This window comes from Scyliorhinus torazame, chromosome 15 (genome assembly GCF_047496885.1).
Source record: "Scyliorhinus torazame isolate Kashiwa2021f chromosome 15, sScyTor2.1, whole genome shotgun sequence".
Taxonomy (NCBI): Eukaryota; Metazoa; Chordata; class Chondrichthyes; order Carcharhiniformes; family Scyliorhinidae; genus Scyliorhinus; species Scyliorhinus torazame.
The window spans coordinates 159,058,992-159,081,061 of record NC_092721.1 but is presented as its reverse complement, the minus strand read 5'-3'; the positions used below and the strand labels follow the sequence as shown (position 1 = coordinate 159,081,061).

The 22,070-nt window shown below is 44.1% G+C and overlaps 1 protein-coding gene and 1 long non-coding RNA gene across 8 annotated transcripts in view; one reads left to right on the top strand and one right to left on the bottom strand.

Moving 5' to 3' along the window:
- Positions 1-22,070, top strand: part of LOC140391939 (stAR-related lipid transfer protein 13-like) — a 938,750-nt gene that overhangs the window by 823,456 nt on the left and 93,224 nt on the right. Inside the window, exon 1 of one of the 7 annotated variants that reach the window (XM_072477011.1) lies at positions 14,906-15,189. The exons of 5 other annotated variants lie outside the window; for them this stretch is intronic. In XM_072477011.1, the coding sequence (XP_072333112.1) occupies positions 15,153-15,189 (37 nt within the window). In that variant the 5' untranslated portion in view covers positions 14,906-15,152. Of the gene's footprint in view, positions 1-14,905; positions 15,190-22,070 lie in introns of those variants that run through there. One more of the 7 variants, XM_072477012.1, reaches the window with a different exon arrangement.
- On the bottom strand, positions 1,771-22,026 carry LOC140391942 (uncharacterized). The gene is made up of 2 exons (XR_011935217.1): positions 21,881-22,026; positions 1,771-3,104 (listed from the first exon to the last, which is right to left on the bottom strand). It is a non-coding gene; the product is annotated as an uncharacterized lncRNA (long non-coding RNA).

Below are 22,070 nucleotides of genomic sequence, written 5' to 3'. Positions count from 1 at the left end.
AGAATTTCTTCAATCAAAGGATAGTGAATGTGTGGCATTCTCTACCACAGAAGGTTGTGGAGACCAAGTTACTGAATGCATTCAAGAAATAAATAGATTTTTTTTTTTGATTTTAATGGCATCAGGGAGTATGGGGAGAAAACTGGAATATGGCATTGATGGAGATCAGCCAGGGCGGTACGGTGGCGCAGTGGTTAGCACTGCTGCATCGCAGCGTCGAGGACCTTGGTTCGATCCCGGCCCCGGGTCACTGTCTGTGGAGTTTGCACATTCTCCCTGTGTCTGCGTGGATCTCACCCCCACAACTCAGCTGTGCAGGTTAGGTGGATTGGCCATACTAAATTGCCCTTAATTGGAAATAAAAAGAATTGGGCACTTTAAATTTGAAAAAAAAGAGAGGATCAGCCATGATCGTATTGAATGATGAAGCAGACTCCAGGGCCGAATGGCTACTCTAGTTTCTAAGTTTCTATGTTTCTAGTATCCTTCACTTTTTCATTTTCTGACAAAATTAATGAAAATTAAAAATGGAGTTGAACTTATGAAACTAATGATGGCCTTTTAACCGAGATGGCATTAACAGTTAACTACGTAAAATTTGACTGAGTCTGTCATTTAAATTTGATTGAGAGGAAGGGGAAAAAGTATATTTCCCAAGTATTTTATTAATAGTAAAAAGCGCCATTTGTTTCCTTTACAGTTCAGTTATAATTGTGCTTCAGTTACAGGAAACTTGGAGGAAGGAGCTGGGGTTAATTATAAGTTTAGAACCTTAACACTTGCTGTATAAAGTAGGACTTTGTGATTTTCTTTAATATTGAAGAACCAATTTTTCTCTTGCATGTTGCTATAAATCAGATGTTAAGCTATTAATACACGAGCCTGGATTTTCAGGTATGGACATGGCTCAGACCTGAAAGGATTTTTGATGGATTGTACTGGATAGCCCCAAATCCTGCCTTGCCATCCCCAATGTTGCTGCATCCAAAGTGGCAAAAATATTGGGGTATTTTCATCAACTAAATCAAAATTGTATCCAGATTTTTATGCAGCTAAAATTAAATGAAAATTTGGACACTTGAGATGACGGGCGCAATTTAACGGCAAATAAAGTCCTGGTTTGGGCCTGTATAGTGGGGCGTTTCTCGCCGCCTGCAGCACTGACAACAGCCCTGCTATCAAACGGCACTCTTTTATTTTGACCTTGGCAAGGAACTCCTCGCCAAGACCACACTTACTACTGCACTGACGAGATCCTCGATGCAGGAAGGGATCGAATGCTGCCCCCAATTCCTTGATTTCCCCTCCCTGGTGTCCCAACTTGCCTCTTAGGGGTCCTCGAGGGCTCCCCCCCCCCCCCTTTACACTTACACTTACACTTACACAAACTTACACTTGCCCCTTAATCTCATAAGGACAGGGCATCTCCATGCCTGATCCCTGCCCAGGTGGCAACAGTGTCAGGGTACCATCCTGCCCAGAGCTCAACCACCCCGGCCTGGGAGATCCGCTAGGAACCGTTATGCCTGGTCCATGCTTATGTGGACCTGTGCTAAACTGCCATGGCGAGGTCTCCCAAGTTAAGGTGCTCATTCTCGGGTGCATCGGATGCTGACTTTTAAATGAACCTAATGGCTCATGTTGCTCTTTCTAGCTTTATTCTATTTGCTCTGTTTAGGTCACCTTTGCTCATGAGTCGCCAGGTATCTTTATGATACCGCCACGTGTTTCAAGTTCAGGTTATGATTAATAACACAGCACACCGCTCAGTAAGGATTAAAACAACGGTCATTTATTATATAAAACAAGCAATATTAATACCCTAATACTACTATTTATATAATAAACCTATCACTACTGGCCAATACTTAACTTGGGAAGAGCCCACCAGGTCAGGGAAACAAATGGCTTGTCCAATCAAATCTGGCCCGCGGGATTCAAAAAGGCTGCTACAGGCCGGTGGCTTGGTGACTCTACCGGATAGTGATCGTTGGATTCAAACTTACACTTGCCGGTGGCTGGTCTTGCGAAGGTCTCGAGTAGGCGAAGATGAGGGAGAGAGAGAGCTCTGAACTTGGACCTTTACTTTTATAGGGCCCAGGGGCTTCCCGCCTCCCGGGGCGGCCCTTGACCCTGAGTCCCAAGTGATTGGATTCTGTCCCCAGTCTCTGGGGTCAATGTGTCCAATGGTGAGGTGATTCCTCGATCGGGGGTGGTCGCTCACCTGTCTTTGTTTCAGCCACTGCAGGCGCCGACAGGTCTGGCCCGGTATTCAATTGCTAATATGTTGCAATTGTTCCTGGGGATAGCCGATTTAACTGTGGATGTCTGAGTAGATTAGGTGTAAACAGTCCTGAATGCAACTGCGGATACCTGGGTTGATGGGCTGTTGATAGCCCTGAGTATCGATCTGGGCTACATTCCCAGAGCTGAATATGCAAACCTGTCTGCAGCTGCCTGCTTGTGTCTTCTTGGCTGCTTTTCCCAGCAGTCTTTTGGGTTAGCCATTTTAAACTGGGTTTTGGCCAGATTAATCGGATGCAGCCATTTTACATGGCTACATTCCCGCCTTGTGATCCTAACGCGAAGCGTGAAGGATCACATAAATGTTGTCCTCTTCGTTTCCCGACTGGGGGGGCACCTCCCACATGGCCACTACTCTGACCCTAGCTATGCACAAAAATTTACCTAAACAATTCTTGAGGGCACAATGTCAGGCAGGGGCATGTGTCTGGAAAAAAAATAAACTGGGAACCTCTAATTTTACCTAAACAATTCTTCAAGTATTATACAATCCTATCTCTCTAAACATACAATAACAATTACAACATTTAATATATTCTTTCCTGGCTTGGCAGTCAAGCTCAGGATCATACATTTCCATACATTCTCTTTTTATTTACAGGAAAAACCGCCAGTGTTTGTTTTATTATTCAGTGAAGTGTTAACAGTAAAGGGGATTAGAGTGATGGGGTCCGTGTTCCCGCGCACCCAAAAGTCCATCAAAAGAGTGTTGAGCACGATGAAAGGAGTCCTCATGGCTGTCTTCTTTCTTTTCCTTTTGCTGTTTACTGGTTTTCTCTGGACTTGGAGCTTCTGGAGTTCTGTAAGACGAGCGTAGTGTGTGTAAATACTTCAGTTTAATATCTGGTGTGTTAGTGTGTCCTTCTTGGGGCCAATTAAACCCTTATAATTGATCACAGTATGTGACTTTCCCCCCCCCCCCCCCCTTTTTTTTTTCAAAACAAATGTTTGGACACGGCACACTTCCCAATGGTGGACCAGTGCTAACTTTATCATCCAAATGCTCTGGGATGTAAATAGCATGTGGCAGCAACCCAAAGGTTGCCTAAATAAAATAAAACTGTTTTTGAAAGAAAAGTTTGAATGAGGTGCGTGTGGGCCGCGACGGGTACGATTTGGGTGGAGTCCCCGGGCAGGACGGCTACCAATACCGTATCTTCCCTACCCGAGCGTTTTTGACCAATGGGGGGGAGGAGGGGCCTCACGCCGTTTCTCCACTGCCTGAGCGACTAAAGAACGGACAAAACTGTAGTCATCATGTGGACACCTCAGTTCTCGGTCGCTACGGGCTCTGCCTTTTCCTTATCGAGAGTGCCTGTCGGTTGGGCACTCTGTGGTTTCTTAGGGCCATTGCATTCTCTCGCAAAATGTCCCAATTGGCCGCAATTGTAGCACTCTTGCGGTTTGGCTGGGGTTTGTTCTTTCCCTCGTTTACCCAGGCGGGGTTGTGAAGAGTGGTTCTTACCGCCTGCACATCTGCGGCGGCTTGGTTTTCCTCAGGTGTTCTAGCTGCTGATTTACCGTGAGCCGCTTGTTCCCAAACGCGGGACAATCTCTTGACCACCCACTTCTCATTATGAGCCACCTCCGAGGGGTCATAATTGCTACAGGCATTCTGTCCTGCTTCCGTGGCATGGGAGATAAGGGTGCGGGTCCACTTGGCCATATTGTCTGCGGACAAATGGGCGCGATCTACGTTGCCGAAAACTGCTTCAAAATGAATCCACAAGCGTCCTGCGAACTCTGGAGTGTTCAGACTTTTTCTGTCTGCATTTATTCAGACCGTCTACGGGGTCGCCCCGGTTGTACCCGATCGCATCCAGGATCGCGGTATGCATTTCTGCAAGGGTGCCTCCTCCTACATTCTGTGGGTCGGGAAGGACTGCTGCGACCGATGGGTCTAAGGTGAGGACCGTGAGCTTTACCTGCTCTTTCTCATCCAGGCCGTACATGGTCGCCTGGTGTTTGACGGTGGCAAAGAAATGGTGTGGGTCTGAAGCGGGGAGGAACGGTGAGATTTTGGCACACGCGTCCTGTAATTGGGTCACTGTGAGGGGGGTGGAATATAAGACCACCACCTCGTCTGCTGTGGCTGTGCGGTGGGTTGTTACAGGGTTCATGGGAGCCTGTATTATCTGTTGTGTGGGGGGTGGGGATACTTTCCTCCTTTGGGGTTTTCCCTGTGCACATGCTCCCTGAACATATCTCTGCGCTGTCTCTTGCAATTTTTCCCAATCAGGGCCGTCTTCCTGTTCTAAACTTTCCCCAAAGGTTTCTTGAAATCCCTTTTGGACAGAAAGCAGTGCTTTCAAGTCTGCAACCTGCTTTCGGCACTTTGCATGGTCTAAAGTACTCTGCCTTTGTTCCGTTGTTGTGGCGTGGAGCACTCTCAAGGCTGCCTTGAGATCACTGCATTGTTTCTGGAGCTTCTCTAACTGGTTTTCTGTTTCTTTCTTTACCAGGACTGCATGCTGCAGGTCCTGATAAGCCTTCTCATACTGTGACTGGAAACTACTCAAGTGCGCCAGAAAAGATTGGTGACCCCATTTGGCGTCAGCCACCTCTTCGTCTTTTGCTGCTAATTTCCCTTTCAATTCTCTTTCTCAATTTTGCATATATCGGTTTTACTTATCCGATGTATGCCTTCTATTTCCTTGCGGAGCGTCCTGACGACCTCCTCTGTGCCTCGCAATTGTGCCAGACAGGACACAATTGCCATCGGCTTGCGCGCTTTTGCTAAACTCTTTCTGTGAATCTCACTCGGGTTCTCCCACCAAATATGCCCTATACTTCCAGGACTTGAGTCGTCGTTATTGCAGAAATCCTTCCACACGGGCCATCCTTTGCCCTGCAGAATTTTGGGGATTTCCACTTCCCTAACGGGACACTGTCCCGCACCTACGCTACTGACTGGTGCGACAGCAAAATCTTCGGGGTTCATGAGGCGCTGCATCGCTTGCATTGCCTGCATGGCTCTCTCTTATCTGCTCGTTACGTTCGAATTTGGAACAGGGGGCCAAGGTGGTGTGGTAGATGCGGGTACGGCTTGCGCTAATTTCCAAAATACCGACTACCGATAGTTTTGACGCAACAAAAAATCTATCCGTTTTGCCTTCTAACCCTGTTAGTTACGCATGCATATACACACTTCCGAATTGTGAATTATTACCCAGAACCGCTTGAACACTGGTGGTTTATTTTTTTGTTTTGTTTCCGATTGGATTCTAATTCAAAATGTTGGGGTTCTCCCGGAGTGGTTTTCCACTTCTAAGTCGGGTCCCGTCAGGATGTCGCCAATTATGTTGCTCTTTCTAGCTTTAGTCTATTTGCTCTGTTTAGGTCACCTTTGCTCATGAGTCGCCAGGTATCTTTATGATACCACCACGTGTTTCAAGTTCAGGTTATGATTAATAACACAGCACACCGCTCAGTAAGGATTAAAACAACGGTCATTTATTATATAAAACAAGCAATATTAATACCCTAATACTACTATTTATATAATAAACCTATCACTACTGGCCAATACTTAACTTGGGAAGAGCCCACCAGGTCAGGGAAACGAATGGCTTGTCCAATCGAATCTGGCCCGCGGGATTCAAAAAGGCTGCTACAGGTCGGTGGCTAGGTGTCTCTACCGGATAGCGATCATTGGATTCAAACTTACACTTGCCGGTGGATGGTCTTGCGAAGGTCTCGAGCAGGCGAAGATGAGAGAGAGAGAGCTCTGAACTTGGACCTTTACTTTTATAGGGCCCAGGGGCTTCCCGCCTCCCGGGGTGGCCCTTGACCCTGAGTCCCAAGTGATTGGATTCTGTCCCCAGTCTCTGGGGTCGATGTGTCCAATGGTGAGGCGATTCCTCGATCGGGGAGTGGTCGCTCACCTGTCTTTGTTTCGGCCACTGCAGGCGCTGACAGGTCTGGCCCGGTATTCCAATTGCTAATATGTTGCAATTGTTCCCGGGGATAGCCGATTTAACTGTGGATGTCTGAGTAGATTAGGTGTAAACAGTCCTGAATGCAACTGCGGATACCTGGGTTGATGGGCTGTTGATAGCCCTGAGTATCGATCTGGGCTACGTTCCCAGAGCTGAATATGCAAACCTGTCTGCAGCTGCCTGCTTGTGTCTTCATGGCTGCTTTTCCCAGCAGTCTTTCGGGTTAGCCATTTTAAACTGGGTTTTGGCCAGATTAATCGGAACGCAGCCATTTTACATGGCTACACTCACAATATGTTAGTCTCGATCTCACCCAGCAATGAAGAGATGCAGATCACGACGTGTCATAGAATCATAACATTTACAGTGCAGAAGGAGGCCATTCAACCCATCGAGTATACACCGGCCCTTGGAAAGAGTAGCCTACATAAACCCAAACCTCCACGCTATCCCCATAACCCAGTAACCCCACCCAACCTTTTTGGACACTCAAGGGCAATTTATCATGGCCAATCCACCTAATCTGCACGTTTTGGACTGTGGGAGGAAACCGGAGGAAACCCACGCAGACACTGGGAGACAGAGTGCAACCTCTGCACAGACAGTAACCCAAGCCGGGAATCGAACCTGGGACCCTGGAGCTATGAAGCCACTGTGCTACCGTGCAACCATGCGTCGCAATACTCGAAAGGCCTCTTGACTGCCTCGCTTGACTGATTCGGTCGCGACGAGGACATTCAATCGCGCCCAACATTGGGAACCAAATTAGTATTTTTAGGATTGGAACAACAGTGGACAGTGGGTCCGTGGTTCACAATTTTGCAACAAATGTTGAGTAATGAAATAAATTCTTGGTTACTGTTCATGCATTTGTTCCTTTTTTCTCAATAGTTGTGGTTTGAGTGTAAGATGTGCAACAGAATTTTCTGAAGAGTAGATTAATAATATGAAAACCCAAGGCCACTCTTTGCTTCAAGTAGATTTTTCCAAAGCTAAATTATGACTAAAATTTGGGAACCAAGCTAGGGCTAAATTTAAATCTACTTCCAACACCGAAGCAAAACTGCCTACTCCCCTCGCCAAAATTGTACTAGTTCTTCCCGTTAATTGGAATATTGTGTTTCCTGTTAACCAGCCAAGACTGAGTCTGTCTGGATCCAACACCTAGATAATGTGTACTTCCTGCTGGAGTCATGGAACCCCGGCCAATCATTTCCCCGAGAATTCTTTATTGTTGCATATTAAAATAGCTTTAGTATTGATTGTAATTGTGAGCTATAGAAATTAAATTCTGATCAGTAACACGTGCAGAATCCCTTCTCCCATTCTTTTTCTCCACCCCCACCTTACCCCCTTCCTTTGGAGATGCATTCAATTCTGGTTCTCATTTGACAACTAACACTGAGTCCCAGCCCTTCAGTATTTCAAAGAAGGCTGTAAGTGGTCTAGTGAGGACTTGAGAGAGACGACTGTGGTAAACTGTGCCGTTGAACTAATTGGTACCCAGGATTGATTTTAGACAGTAGTAGACTTGAGCGGAATACATTGATACTGTTAAATGAACCTTTGAATTCACTGCAAAGTGTTTATTATTTAATGCAAGATTTGACCTTTTGTGTGTCAGCTTTATTTAAATCCAAGTTCACTTTGTTGCTATTCACTGAAAGATTGATGACAGCTGTCACAAAATCACTGCAAAAGAAACAATTAACACTTGATTGCATGGAAATAATATTGGCAGTGTATAATAATTAAACGGATGAGTTGATGTCATTGTTTTCCAAGTAGAAGAGCCCTATGGGTAATTCAGCAGGGGAATTACAAGTTGGTTAAAATTATCCTTTCTAGAACAGACATCTATTTTCTTGCCAAAATAAACTAATAATATAGTAACAAGAAGACCGACAAGTAGGCATTTTTAGACTGGTTGAGAATAGATCTTTGTGCCGATTGCTTGTAAGAAAATATTTGTGTGTCTTATTGGATTTTTCTGCGTAGGCAGATTGGAAATATTCCCAGCTAATTTATTTAGTCATCATCCAAGATATCCTGGATAGCGGTTTTGACTTGTTCCTCATCCATAGTAAAACTCTTCATTATTAATTATATTTCATTATTGTTGGGAGGATTTAAACTAGTGTTTAAGGGGGTAGGCGCCAGAGCACCAGTTTAGAAGGTGTAATAACTGAAGGGGAAAATAGAGAACAAAAACAAGAGAACAACATCACCGTGTCTGCTTAAATGCAGTGGCTTGAAGTGTATTTGTTTCAATGCCAGAAGTATAGCGGATCAGGCAGATGAACTTGGAGCACTTATTAGTACTTGGAATTATTATGTCGTGGCTATCACAGAAACGTGGTTAAAGGAAGGGCAGGATTGGCAGCTGAACATTGGAGGATATAGATGCTTCAGGAAAGAGGACACTATCTCTATCTCAGCAGGACACCTCGGAGGGCTCGTAACAATTGAGGCAATCTGGGTAGAGCTCAGGAACAGGAAGGGGGAAAACACAAATGTTGGGGGTTTATTACAGGCCCCCCAACTGCCAGCGAGATAGAGGAGCAGATAGGTAGAGATTTTGGATAGGTGCAAAAATAACAGGGTTGTTGTGGTAGGGGATTTTAATTTCCCTTATATTGACTGGGACTCGCTTCGTGCTAGGGGCTTGTATGAGGGAGAGTTTGGAAAGTGTATACAGGAAGGCTTCTGGATGCAATATGTAGATAGTCCAACTAGGGAAGGGGCAGTACTGAACCTGGTATTTGGGAATGAGTCTGGACAGGTGGTTGAGGTTTCAGTAGGGGAACATTTTGGGAGTAGTGACCACGTTCCATAAGTTTTCGGGTACTTTTGGATAGGGATGAAGGTAAATCTTGCGTTAAGGTGCTAAACTTGGGAAAGGCAAATTACGATAACATTAGACCGGAATTGAAGAATTTAGATTGGGTGCAGATGTTGGATGGTAAATCAACATCAGACATGTGGGAGTCTTTCAAGCGACAGTTGATTAGGATTCAGGAAAGTCACGTCCCTGAGAGAATGAAGGATAAGTATGGGAAGTTTAGGGAGCCTTAGATAACGAGAGATATTTTGAACCTCATCAAAAAGAAAAAGGAGGCTTTTGTATGGTCTAGAAGGGTGGGGACAGTCGAAAACCTTATGTATAAAGAAAGTAGGAAGGTACTGAAGCAGGAAATTAGGAGGACTAAGAGGGGTAATGAAAAGTCCTTGGCAAGTAGGATTAAGGTGAATCCCAAAGCATTTTATTCATATGTAAAAAGAAAGAGGATGGCAAGGGAAAGGATTGGACCACTTTCCTTGTGTTAAGCCACAGCAAATGGGCGAGGTACTTTAGCAGAGTGTGCTAAATAGCTGGCTTGCAATGCAGAACAATGCCAGCAGCGCGGGTTCAATTCCCATACCGGCCTCCCCGAAATAAGCACCGGAATGTGGTGACGAGGGGCTTTTCGTTGTTGTTGTTATTTTTATTATTATTTTTTAATTTTTTGAAAAATTATTATTATTACTAAATGAGTACTTTGCATCAGTGTTCACCAAAGAAAGGGACTTTGTGGAAGATGATTCTTGGGTAGGGTGTGGACAGTCTGCATCATGTTGACATCGAAAGGGAGGAGGTATTGGGTATCTTAAAATAAATTAAGTTAGATAATCTCCTGGGCAGGATGAGATTTACCCCAGAATACAGAGGGAAGCAAGGGAGGAAATTGCTGGGGCCTTGACTGACATCTTTGTATCCTCATTGGTACAGGTGAGATCCTAGAGGACTGGAGAATAGCTAATGTGGTACCGCTGTTTAAGAAAGATAGAAAGGATAATCCAGGAAACATAGGCTGGAGTACATCACGCCTGTAGTAGCTAAATTGAGAGAATTTTCAGGGACTGAATTCATTCCCATTTGCGAACAAATGGACTCATTAGCGATAGACAGTATGGTTTTGTGAAGGGGAGGTTGTGTCTCACTGACTTGATCGAGTTTTTGAGGATGTGACAAAGATGATTGAGGGGAGGGCAGTGGATGTTGTTTACATGGACTTCAGTAAAGTCTTTGACAAGGTGCCTCATGGAAAACTGGTACAAAAAGTGAAATCACACTGGATCAGAGGGGAGGTGGTAAGATGGATACAGAACTAGCTCGGTCACAGAAGGCAAAGGGTAGCAGTAGAAGGGTGTTTTTAGGGTGAATGGAAGGTTGTAAACAGTGGTGTTCCACAAGGATCGGTGCTGGGACCTCTGTTGTTTGTAGTATACACTAACAATTTGGAGGAAAATGTAGCTGGTCTGATTAAGTTCGCGGATTACACCAAGGTTGGTGGAGTGACAGATAGTGTAGAGGATACAACAGGACATAGGTTGGAGACTTGGGCAAAGAAATGGCAAATTGAGTTTAATCCGGACAAATGTGAGGTAATGCATTTTGTTACATCTAACATAGAGGGGAAATATACATAAATGGCAAAACTCTTAGCAATATAGAAAGTCAGATCTTTGAAGGTGGCAACACAAGTAGACAAGGTAGTCTGGAAATCATACAGAATGCTTGCTGTCATTGGAAGGGGCATCAAGTATAAAAACTGGCAAGTCATGCTGCAGTTGTATAGAACCTTGGTAAGGCCGCACTTGGAATATTGCGCACAATTCTGGTCACCACTGACGTGGAGGCTTTGGAGAGGGTGCAGAAGAGGTTTACCAGGATGTTGCCTGGTCTGGAGGGTGTTAGCTATGTGGAGAGGCTGAATAGACTCACTGTTTTCATTAGAAAGACGGAGGTTGAGGGGTGATAGAGGTCTACAAGATTGAGGGGCTTGGATAGAGTGGATGGGCAGGCACTCTTCCCAGGGTGGAGGAGACTGTCTCCGGGGGGCATAGGTTTAAGATCAGTGTGGCAAAGTTGAGAGGAGATGTGCGAGGTAGTTTTTTTTAATGCTGAGGTTGGTGAGTGCCTGGAGTGCATTGCCAGGGGAGGTTGTGGAAGCAGATACATTAACGGCATTCAAAAGGCATCTTGACAAGCTCATGGCTAGGATGGGTATGGAGGAATATGGCACAAGGTGCTGAGGGTTTTGGCAAAGGTCGGTATCATGACTGACTTGGAGGGCCGTAGGGCTTGTTCCTGTGCTGTATTGTTCTTTGTAAACAAACTACAAAGACAACCAGAAATAAAGTAAATAATTCTGGAAGGGTTTAGACTAGAAATGTCGCCATGTGCCAGAATCAAGCAGGAAGCCCAGTTCTGCTGTAACTCCAGAATCTCCCATCTCTCCCCAATTTATATTAATCGATCTGCTAAATATAATTAATTGGTTAATTGACTATGTCACTGAATTTATCTGCACACTACTACTCATTTCATCAAAAGAATTCCAGACTTTATACATTGAATTAACCAAAAATAGTTCATTTCACAATTGCAGGTCTGTCCTTCAGGTGAAATGAACTTCCGAATATATAACCTCGCATCTATTTGAAAAGAATAAGGAGGCCACGCATCCCTTAGGAAATAGCATCAAAATGGGTAGAGGAACAGCGATGTAGAGAATACTTGCTGGAAAGACGAGAACTAGGGACCGTAGAAAGCAAATTACTTCAGTGTTTTTGTTCCTTAAGTCTATGCAATCTTGGTCTTACCAACAGGAAGTTGAGCAGTCGGTGCTTGTGCCTCTACCAGCATTCTAACAGCACGTTAGCTGCTCGGATACCAGTCCAGAATGTTAAGCTTGCTCTGGAGAGTGTAAAACTTAAAGAAATTAAACAGAGCAACAAATTCTTGCAGCCCAATTTGCCAATTAGTCATTTCTGGATTTTGCAAGATTGATTTATAGATTAGGAGCAAAGCATTCAATTGTTGAGCTTCTGAATGTTGATATTGAAAAGCAGAGTAAACTTTAATCAAGTTTTAAATGCAGTTTACATTGTCTGTGTACATTGTATTTAGATGAACTTTTGGTTAGGTTTAAACCTTTACATTTTTGATGTTTCATTAGGAAGGATGATTAAGGGAAGGCGGTAATGCAGTGGTATTGTCACTGGACGAGTAATCCAGATACCCAGGGTAATGCTCTGCGGGACCAGGTTCGAATCCCACCACGGCAGATGGATGGAGTTTTAAATCAATAAAAAAAGTAATCTGGAATCAAAAGTCTAAAGGTGACCATGAAACCATTCAGTTGTTGTAAAAAAAAAAAAACATCTGGCCCACTAATGCCCTCTAGAGAAGGAAATCTGCCATCCTTTCCTGGCCTAGCCTACATGTAACTCCAGACCCACAATAATGGTTAATTTTTAAATGCCCTCAAACTCATCAATTTAAAGTGCCCCATGACATGTGCTGCTCAGTTGGTTAAAAATGTGGGTGAGCAGCAAACCCAAGCATAATGGCTTTGATTCGGGTGGCATGTGGATAGCACTGGGACTACGGTGCTGCGGACCCGGGTTTGAATCCTGGCGCTGGGTCACTGTCCGTGTGAAGTTTGCACATTCTCCCTGTGTCTGCGTGCGTTTCACCACCCCCCCCCCCCCCCCCCCCCAAACTCAAAGATGTGCAGGTTAGATAGATTGGCTAAGCTAAATTGCCCCGTAATTGGAAAAAAAAATTGGGTACTCTAAATTTATTTTAAAGAAGTAATGGCTTTTGATTCCTAGTGGAGCCAGCATTCTGCAATAGGCTTTCTCACACCAACACTGGCCAATTAAAATAATACATCATCACCAACAACAACTTAAACTCTTATGCAGGAGTGCCTTAACTCCCCCCTAGTATTTACTTTGTTCATGGGATGTGGGCATCGCTGTCTAGGCCAGCATTTGAGGTGGAACAAATACTGGCCGTGCCAGTGGCATCCACTCCCCATTAAATAATTTAAAAACAGAAAATTGCTACAGCCACATTATCCTTTTTGTAAGCTTACAAACAAAGAATTAGCCGGTCTTAATAGTCATCTGCAGCTGTTCCAATAACCATTTTGGGGGGCTTTTGGGGGCAGAAAACAGGAAGAAATACAGAAAAGGTAAAACAACCTGGCAGATTCAGTTTATCTTCCAATTCATCTGCCATCCTCTTTTGTTACCACCTGCCCCACTCCCCGAATCCTTGACACAGCACCTGTCAACCTAAATGACAGAAACAATCGTTCATTCAGTAGACTGAGGGCTAACATTCTCTCAGGAGAACATCAAATCCGCTTTGTCCTGAAGTGCTCTTGTTCACTTCAGCATCAATCAGATATTCCATTGAAATTGATAGGTCATATTCAAATTGACTCTCACTCTGTTGTGGAGTTAGCAATTTAATCTCTAAAGCTGTTTGACAGCTCAAACTTTTAAATGCAGTTCTACTGAGAAATGTCTTCATTCTTCTTCTGTTAAAGACAATGAATTGGAAAAACAGCTGTGATCATGGGCAAGGAGCTATTAGAAAGTGACTTCACTGCTCACAACCCCTTAATTAGTCAGCTGCTGTTTTAACTTTTTCTGTTAGTTTTAACTAACTACAACTACGCTGTAAAGTTGCTCTGCTGTGTCATCTGTCAGGAAATCACAACTGTTAATCATGCGAGTTCTCTTAATTTTTGTACTTTAGTAAATGTAAGGTTGGCCATTTGTAGTGGGAATGAGATGGAACCTGTTCTCCAGAGAGGCTCTTATTTTGCATAAGTGAACCTAAACACAGATGTTTCCATTTCGCTGAAACACATTATCATTCGTTCTGGAATAGTACTACGCAAATGAGGCCATTAGCCCTTGGAGTTGTAGGAAGAAGTATGGTACAACCTTGCACCATTCTGCTTTGTCAGTCAGCAGATCAGACAACTGAGAATTTTATTTATCCCATTTTATGTACCATTTAATTTTATTTTTGACTGTGGGGCGAAGGCTGTAGTTATGGCACTTTAGCTTTGATGCAAATCATTTTCAGGTGCTCAGCAATTCAGCAAAGTGCAACCAAGTGGCAGGCCATTGATCTGATTTGACGCTTTATTGGTTTGCGAGTCAGAATTTCATGTCTATGAATAGAACAGTCCTCCTGGCTAACATATTTCAGTGGCAGTTTTGGGTTGCTTGCTTGTTGATGGCACCAGATTAGCACCAGATTAGAACCGGATAACACGCCATGTATAGTTTCACGGGGATGAAAACAATACAAGTCTGTTGCAATTTTCAATGTAAGCTTGCGTTTTTAAATTGAAGAACAAAATATGAAACCTTATTATTGCCTAATATTCCTAAAACTGTTTGCCATTTTTAGTGGTTTACTGTACAACCCTGTTATGTCACTCAATAATCGCAATAAACTAGATTATTATAACCAGCTGATAGCCTGAAGTGAACATTGCAGTCCTGTAAATTCCTGCCTTCCTGTTGATACTGCGAGAGTAATGCTCAGTACATGCAAAGTGAAAAAGAAAAGTAGGCACAGCACAAAGTCACCGAAGAATCAAACCACAATCTCCAGTCATCTTGCAAAATTCCAAAGACGGATTTCTCGACCTGTTTTTTTTTAAAACAGATGCAGCCTTCAGCATTTTTTTCATTCTGTGCTGACTTGTAGCAGTAATGCCTGGCAAGCCCCACCCAATTCAAACTGATTCCAAGGATTAGCCCATTCCAATTTAGGGGTTGGATTTCCTGGTATGTGGATATTTTCAGTCTGGTTGCAGATGGATGTAGCGAGAGACTGTGCTGTTGGGGAGAAACTTTTAACTGATGGATCGTGAGGCTGATTTGAATGTTAATTTCGGAAGATAGCGCCTCAATCTGGATTGTTGAGAAGGGGTGACATAGACAGGTGACTGTCAATTGTCCGGAGAGACTGGGCTGTCACTTGTGGCAGGACCAAGTGAACACCGGACATTGTAATCAAACTTTGTAAAGCTGGCTTAATAAGAGCATTTAATGCCGAAGGAACCTGGCTCCATCATGATTCTACCAAGTAAGTACTTCTCTAATTTTACAACTTGATTTTTAACTTATGAAGAGCGGAGTGTTTCTTTTTTTTGACTGGCGCCTTTCGTGCCTAAAAGTATTCTATTTTTTAAAAATGGTAAAGTTTTCCAATAAACGGTCAGTATGTTAGGTGCAGCCTCAGTCAACCCTGTCAATGCAGCACCCGCGGGAGTGGTTTGTTTAGTGGATGGCTTGGTCAACTGGAACTGTCAGGAGAGAATGCAGGAGAATGGTTGTGTGTGGGGCGGAGAGGCATTACAAACTAACCTTAGCAAATAGCAATATTTCAGTTTTGCTCGGGAACCATTTAAGGTGTGTGCAGTAGCTAATGAAATGATTCTTTTATACAGATCCGAATGACGTAGCTTTTCCATCTTTATTTGACTTTTGTATTGGCTTATTTTATAATGCGCCGTTAGCTGTTCGCAGCCAATTCAATGTTTAACAAAAATAAACCAGGCAATGCAGAAATGCAAAAGCGTGCGGATAGCTGACCATGTCGCTCCCGCATGTTGTTCTGTTGTGAGCTACATGCCAGATGCTACAGTTGTAGTAGGAAGGTGAGATATTATCTGACATACCTCCCGATATCCAGTAAAACCTGCAGTCAATATTTTCATTGACCATGAACTGAGGGGGAACACACCAGCTTTTCGTTTGCTCGGTCACTACCTTTGCTCCTGTCAGACCACCTTGGCAGATACCAACTGCTGCAGTCCACTGAGTTCCAGATTATTGATCACGGGCACACGAATGATCGTCAGCAGCAATTGGCCTTCTCCCTACTGAGACTTGAGAGATGCTAAATGTGCACTTTGTGCCACAAGATATTCAGAAACTATTATCATGTAGCAAAAAAAAAATGCATATTGTTCAGAACCTTTACGTGATTGAAATGTCAGGAGATTGATTGATTTCAGAACAACAAAGAACAAATAAATGTACAGCACAGGAACAGGCCCTTCGGCCCTCCAAGCCCGTGCCGACCATACTGCCCGACTAAACTACAATCTTCTACACTTCCTGGGTCCGTATCCTTCTATTCCCATCCTATTCATATATTTGTCAAGATGCCCCTTAAATGTCCCTATCGTCCCTGCTTCCACTACCTCCTCCGGTAGCGAGTTCCAGGTACCCACTACCCTCTGCGTAAAAAAACGTGCCTCGTACATCCACTCTAAACCTTGCCCCTCTCACCTTAAACCTATGCCCCCTAGTAATTGACCCCTCTACCCTGGGGAAAAGCCTCTGACTATCCACTTTGTCTATGCCCCTCATAATTTTGTATACCTCTATCAGGTCGCCCCTCAACCTCCTTCGTTCCAGTGAGAACAAACCGAGTTTATTCAATCGCTCCTCATAGCTTATGCCCTCCATACCAGGCAACATTCTGGTAAATCTCTTCTGCACCCTCTCTAAAGCCTCCACATCCTTCTGGTAGTGTGGCGACCAGAATTGAACACTATACTCCAAGTGTGGCCTAACTAAGGTTCTATACAGCTGCAACATGACTTGCCAATTCTTATACTCAATGCCCCGGCCAATGAAGGCAAGCATGCCGTATGCCTTCTTGACTACCTTCTCCACCTGTGTAGCCCCTTTCAGTGATCTGTGGACCTGTACTCCTAGATCTCTTTGACTTTCAATACTCTTGAGGGTTCTACCATTCACTGTATATTCCCTACCTGCATTAGCCCTTCCAAAATGCATTACCTCACATTTGTCCGGATTAAACTCCATCTGCCATCTCTCCTCCCAAGTCTCCAGACAATCTAAATCCTGCTGTATCCTCAGACAGTCCTCATCGCTATCCGCAATTCCACCAACCTTTGTGTCGTCTGCAAACTTACTAATCAGACCAGTTACATTTTCCTCCAAATCATTTATATATATATATATATATATATATACTACAAAGAGCAAAGGTCCCACAAAGAACTATACGGTTGAGCAGTTCGATCCACTATGTGGCTCATGTCATCTGACATCTTCAAACATTGGAGTTAGAAGCGGACTTCAATTCAGAACATGGGCCAATAGACTTCAGGAGGTGTTTAAATGCCAGACAGGTGATGCATTGTATTAATCATCACTTCAAACAGCCTGTGTTTCTCCTTGCAACTTCATGAAGCAATTTCTGAAATCTAGAATGAGTTTAAACAAAAAAACACTCTGCTAGCTTTGTGCGAGTGTTCATGTCGAAAAATGCTTCGAAACTGCTGCTTGAGAGTTGGCAAACTTTAGGTCAGAAAATTTGTACTGCTAACTAGTATGATGGCTGTGGTAATATGAAGAGCTGAACTGTGATTTATTGATGTCCTGTGCCCCCATTTTCTCTTAAACTAATTTGTAGCTGGTACTTAACCTCAGGACAATACTAATTTCTTCTCACACCCTTATGAACCAGCAGCCCCATACATTGCGGATTACCAAGTGGGAGGCCGGTGCGCACGGTCCCACCTTGATAAAATACTGCAGGGACGCTGACATATTTTAGGGAAACTTCAGAACAGTTGGTGTCAAAACACTACCTATTACATTCTGGATTCCTAGGATAGAATCCAGAATTCATGTGTCTTCGTTGTGAGCACAAGTAGCAACACCTCTTGTCACTGTAAAAGTTCTCTTTTGGATGATATAGTATAATTTTGTTGGGCCCTATTCCAAGATGTGTGTCTGTCTGAAAGTGCAACTGCACGTATGTCTGCAGGCATATTCCCACACTTGTGTGAATGCCTGTCTGTTTTCTTTTTTGGAGCGTTGCACAGCTTAGTCAATTAGCTGCACCAAAATCAATTGTGGTGTTTCAGTATCGTGAATTTGCTCATTGTGATTCATTTTAACTGGGGTGCCACAGTGGTTAGCACTGCTACCTCATAGCACCAAGGACCCAGGTACAATTCCGGCCTTGGGTGACTGTCTCTGAGAGTTTGTACTTTCTCCCCCTGTCTGTGTGGGTTTCCTCCGGGTGCTCCGATTTCCTCCCACAATCCAAAGCTATGCAGGTTAGGTGGGGTTACAGGTCTTTGGGGAGAGCGTGGGGGAGAGGGTGGGGGAGTGGGACTAGGTAGAGTGCCCTTTCGGAGGGTCAGGGCAGACTCGATGGGCCGCCTCCTGTACTGTAGGGATTCTATGATTTTGGACACCAGTTTAATGATCTGGGGCGGGATTCTCCGACCACCCGCCGGTTCGGAGAATCGCCGGGGGGGGGGGGGGGGGTGGCTTGAATCCCGCCCCCGCCGGCTGCCGAATTCTCCGGCGCCGGGGATATGGCGGGGGGGGGGGAGAATCGCGCCGCGCCGATCGGTGCCCCCCCCCGCGATTCTCTGCCCCACGATGGGCCGAGTGGCCACCCGTTTTAGTCCCACCGATCTGCGGGAGGGCCTGTGCCGTGGGGGCACTCTATTTTTCCGCGTCAGCTGCTGTGGTCCTCCGCGATGGCCGACGCGGAGATGAACCCCCACCTGTGCATGCGCTGGGATGACACCAGTACACGCTGGCACTTCCGCGCATGCGGCAACTTCCGCCAGCCGACGGAGGCCCTTCAGCACCGGTTGGTGTGGCGCCAAGCCCCTTCCCCGCCCTTGAAGGTGCGGAGGATTCCACACCTTGTGAGGCGACCCGACACCGGAGTGGTTCAGGCCACTCCTTCGCACCGGAATTGCCCACCCCGCCAATTCACGCAGAATCCCACCCCTGGTGTTCAGTGTTTAGGCACTCCAATGTCCTTCCTGACAGCGATTGCATTACCAACCTCAGAAATGCCATATAATAACAGCAGATAATAATAGTTGACTCAGAAATCGAGTATTGCTGAAAAAAAGCCTGCTGTCGAAGCTTTTCATTAATATGATGTAGCTTCTAGCATGTGTAATTTTCTCACACTGAAATCTGACTGAATGCATATATTCACACTCTTTGTCCTATCCTTTGCAAACAGAAAGAACATGTCCATGCACTGCACATTTTTTAACTAAATAAAAGGTTGGGACAGCTGTTCACTGATGTATTCGCATGGCGATTTCTTGGCCAATCAGTCGACTTGTCCTGGCCTGAATTTAAACAAAGCCTGGCAGTTAACTGTTTCCTGGTGCATTCTGCATGGCAAAGCTTCTGCCAATCAGTCTGCTTGCCAGTCAATCAACGCCCTGTTCTCATGCAATGTAAATTATTGTTCGCACTGAGATTTGTCTCATGCATTGTTCGCATTGAGATTTTGCCACCTTGCATCTGTCCTGATAAGAGTGCATGAAGAAAATCTTAGACAGCATGTCTCCATTATTTCAGCAGTACCCAAAATGTGCGTTTGGGGTTATCAAACGGGTGCAAGTGGACTCCTTGATTATTGACAACAAATTACATGATGTACATGCCCGTGTTGTCTTCAGGTCAAATATCTCCCCAGTTGAATCCCATTCCTCCAGAATGGCACCTAGATGCAAACCTCCTTTAGCCCTGTCAGACCTCCTGAGGAGAGTAGGTTCATGAAGGGAGAATTTTTACAATGGGTAACTGCACCATCATTATAACTTCCTCTTCCTGACACTACAGAATGTCGGCCATTTCCTCAAAATTGGCTGGAGCTTGGAAAATTTTCCAGCAGACAAAATTATTTTTTTCTCCCTTTTAGTATAACCGTCAGACAATGAATGAGTTTATTTTTGGAAGACACATCGACGTCTCCAACGCTGTGTGTGGTTGAGGTGGACTCATGCCAAGGATTTCATTCATTGGATTCTAATATTCCTCTTGCATCATTTTGTTGTGATTGCTCTTCATGTCACAATTTTATTATATTTGTCAAAGAAACAAGTTGTAGAGTTCTATTGAATTAAATTCTTAAACCATTTTTTATCTATTATTAACCATAAGTTCGACCTTTTTTTTGTTTAATTTAGAGTACCCAATTCATTTTTTCCAATTAAGGGGCAATTTGGCATGGCCAATCCACCTGGCCTGCACATCTTTTTGGTTGTGGGGGCGGAACCCATGCAGACACTGGGATAATGTGCAAACTCCACACAGTGACCCAGAGCTGGGATCGAACCTAGGACCTCGGCGCCGTGAGGCAACAGGGCTAACCCACTGCGCCACTGTGCTGCCCTAAGGTCTATTCTTAAAGCAACTAATAATAATCTTTATTATCACAAGTAGGCTTACATTAACACTGCAATGAAGTTACTGTGAAAATCCCCTAGTCGCCAAATTCCCGTGCCTTTTCGAGTACACGGAGGGAGAATTCAGAATGTCCAACTCGCCTAACAGCTCGTCTTTCGGGACTTGTGGGGGGAAACTGGAGTACGTGGGGTAAACTCGTGCAAACACTGGGAGAACGTGCAGACTCCGCATAGACAGTAACCCAAGCCGGGAATCTAACCTGGGGCCCTGGCACTGTGAAGCAACAGTGCTAACTATTGTGCTACCATGCTGCCCATATTTCTGTAGTTGCTACATTAATCACAGATTGAAATTATTTTAATAGCTTCTCAGATAATCGCTTCTGAGATATGTTATCATAAATAAATGGGGATTGAAATGTTTCCCTTCCAGTTTTTTTCCTGCTTTAAAGGCTTTTGTTATAGCGTGAAGTTATTATTTGGGGGTGGCGTACTGTAAGATGTAGCAAGGTTTGCTCCAGATACCTTTAGGAATGCTGTGCAAATTTGCTTTCTGTTCAAATTCTGTAAGGCAGTTTGGAGTTGGACTGTTGTTAAAGGACCTGGTTGATGTAACTGATACTATTTGAAATCCAGGAATAGCTTCTTAACATCTGTCATGTCAGCGCCAGGAAATCTTTCAGTAATATGGTCCTTGACCATTTCTCCCTTCTCTTCCCTCTGATGCCCTAAGCATATGATTAAGATTAATTAAAATGTGTGAAGATAGACACCATTACTGAGGCAATTGTGTAAGCCAGTGTGCACCTAGTGTAGGCAAGACAGTCTTTTTTTTATTCAGAAGATCGGTACAGATACAAGAGATCGTGCATTCCCATAGAATATAAAAAATGTCCAGTCTGCCCTCTTGGCATCTAACTTCAATTTAATTGACACCGAATTGTTGTCTCCACAACCATACAAATCGCTCTTTGTGAAGGAGTGCTTACCTTCTATCAGTCCCATGCCTGCTTTACATTTTAAAAGGCAAGTTCAGGAAGATGACAGTGCTCCTTTTGAAATTATTACACCTTCTGTCATCTTCACAGATCTTCAGAAAAATATTTGCCAACTTTATTAATAAATTATTATATTCAGCCTTGCATATCATGTCCATATGATCATTTGGAGTAACGCTACTGCAGCAAATGTCATAGTAAGAGTGGTAGTGCAAGTATGTTTAAGACCAGCCACTGCATCACAATCACTTAAAGGAACTGGGAATACGTGTGACAGAGCACCTTTTCTCACCTAGGTTGAATGAGGTCATGCTAACTTGCTACAAACAGCTGCCAGGCAATGAACAGATATCTGAGAATAGGGTGGGGAAAATATTCCAATAGTTTAAGAATAGCCTTTTCCATAAGCAAGAATCAAATTCTAAGACTAACACACTGCGTATGGCTGGTTTTTGGGCATCTCAAAATATTGTCATTTATAATCAACCGATGTTAAAACATTGAAAAAGATTGACAATATTTTCCTCTGGAGAGGTAAATTAACCGTTGAAACAGTACTCACCACATCAACTGCTATTGCTCTTTATGCTGTGTAATCTCCTCTCTGTAAGCAACAGGCACTGGTGCACAATTCAATTTTGCTCTTCCTCTAAATGGAATACACCAATTTGAAATGCTTGAATCTCATTCGACTGTGTCTGGTTATCAGTGCTGTGACCATTTTTTTATCCACAATTCTCACTGTATTGTAG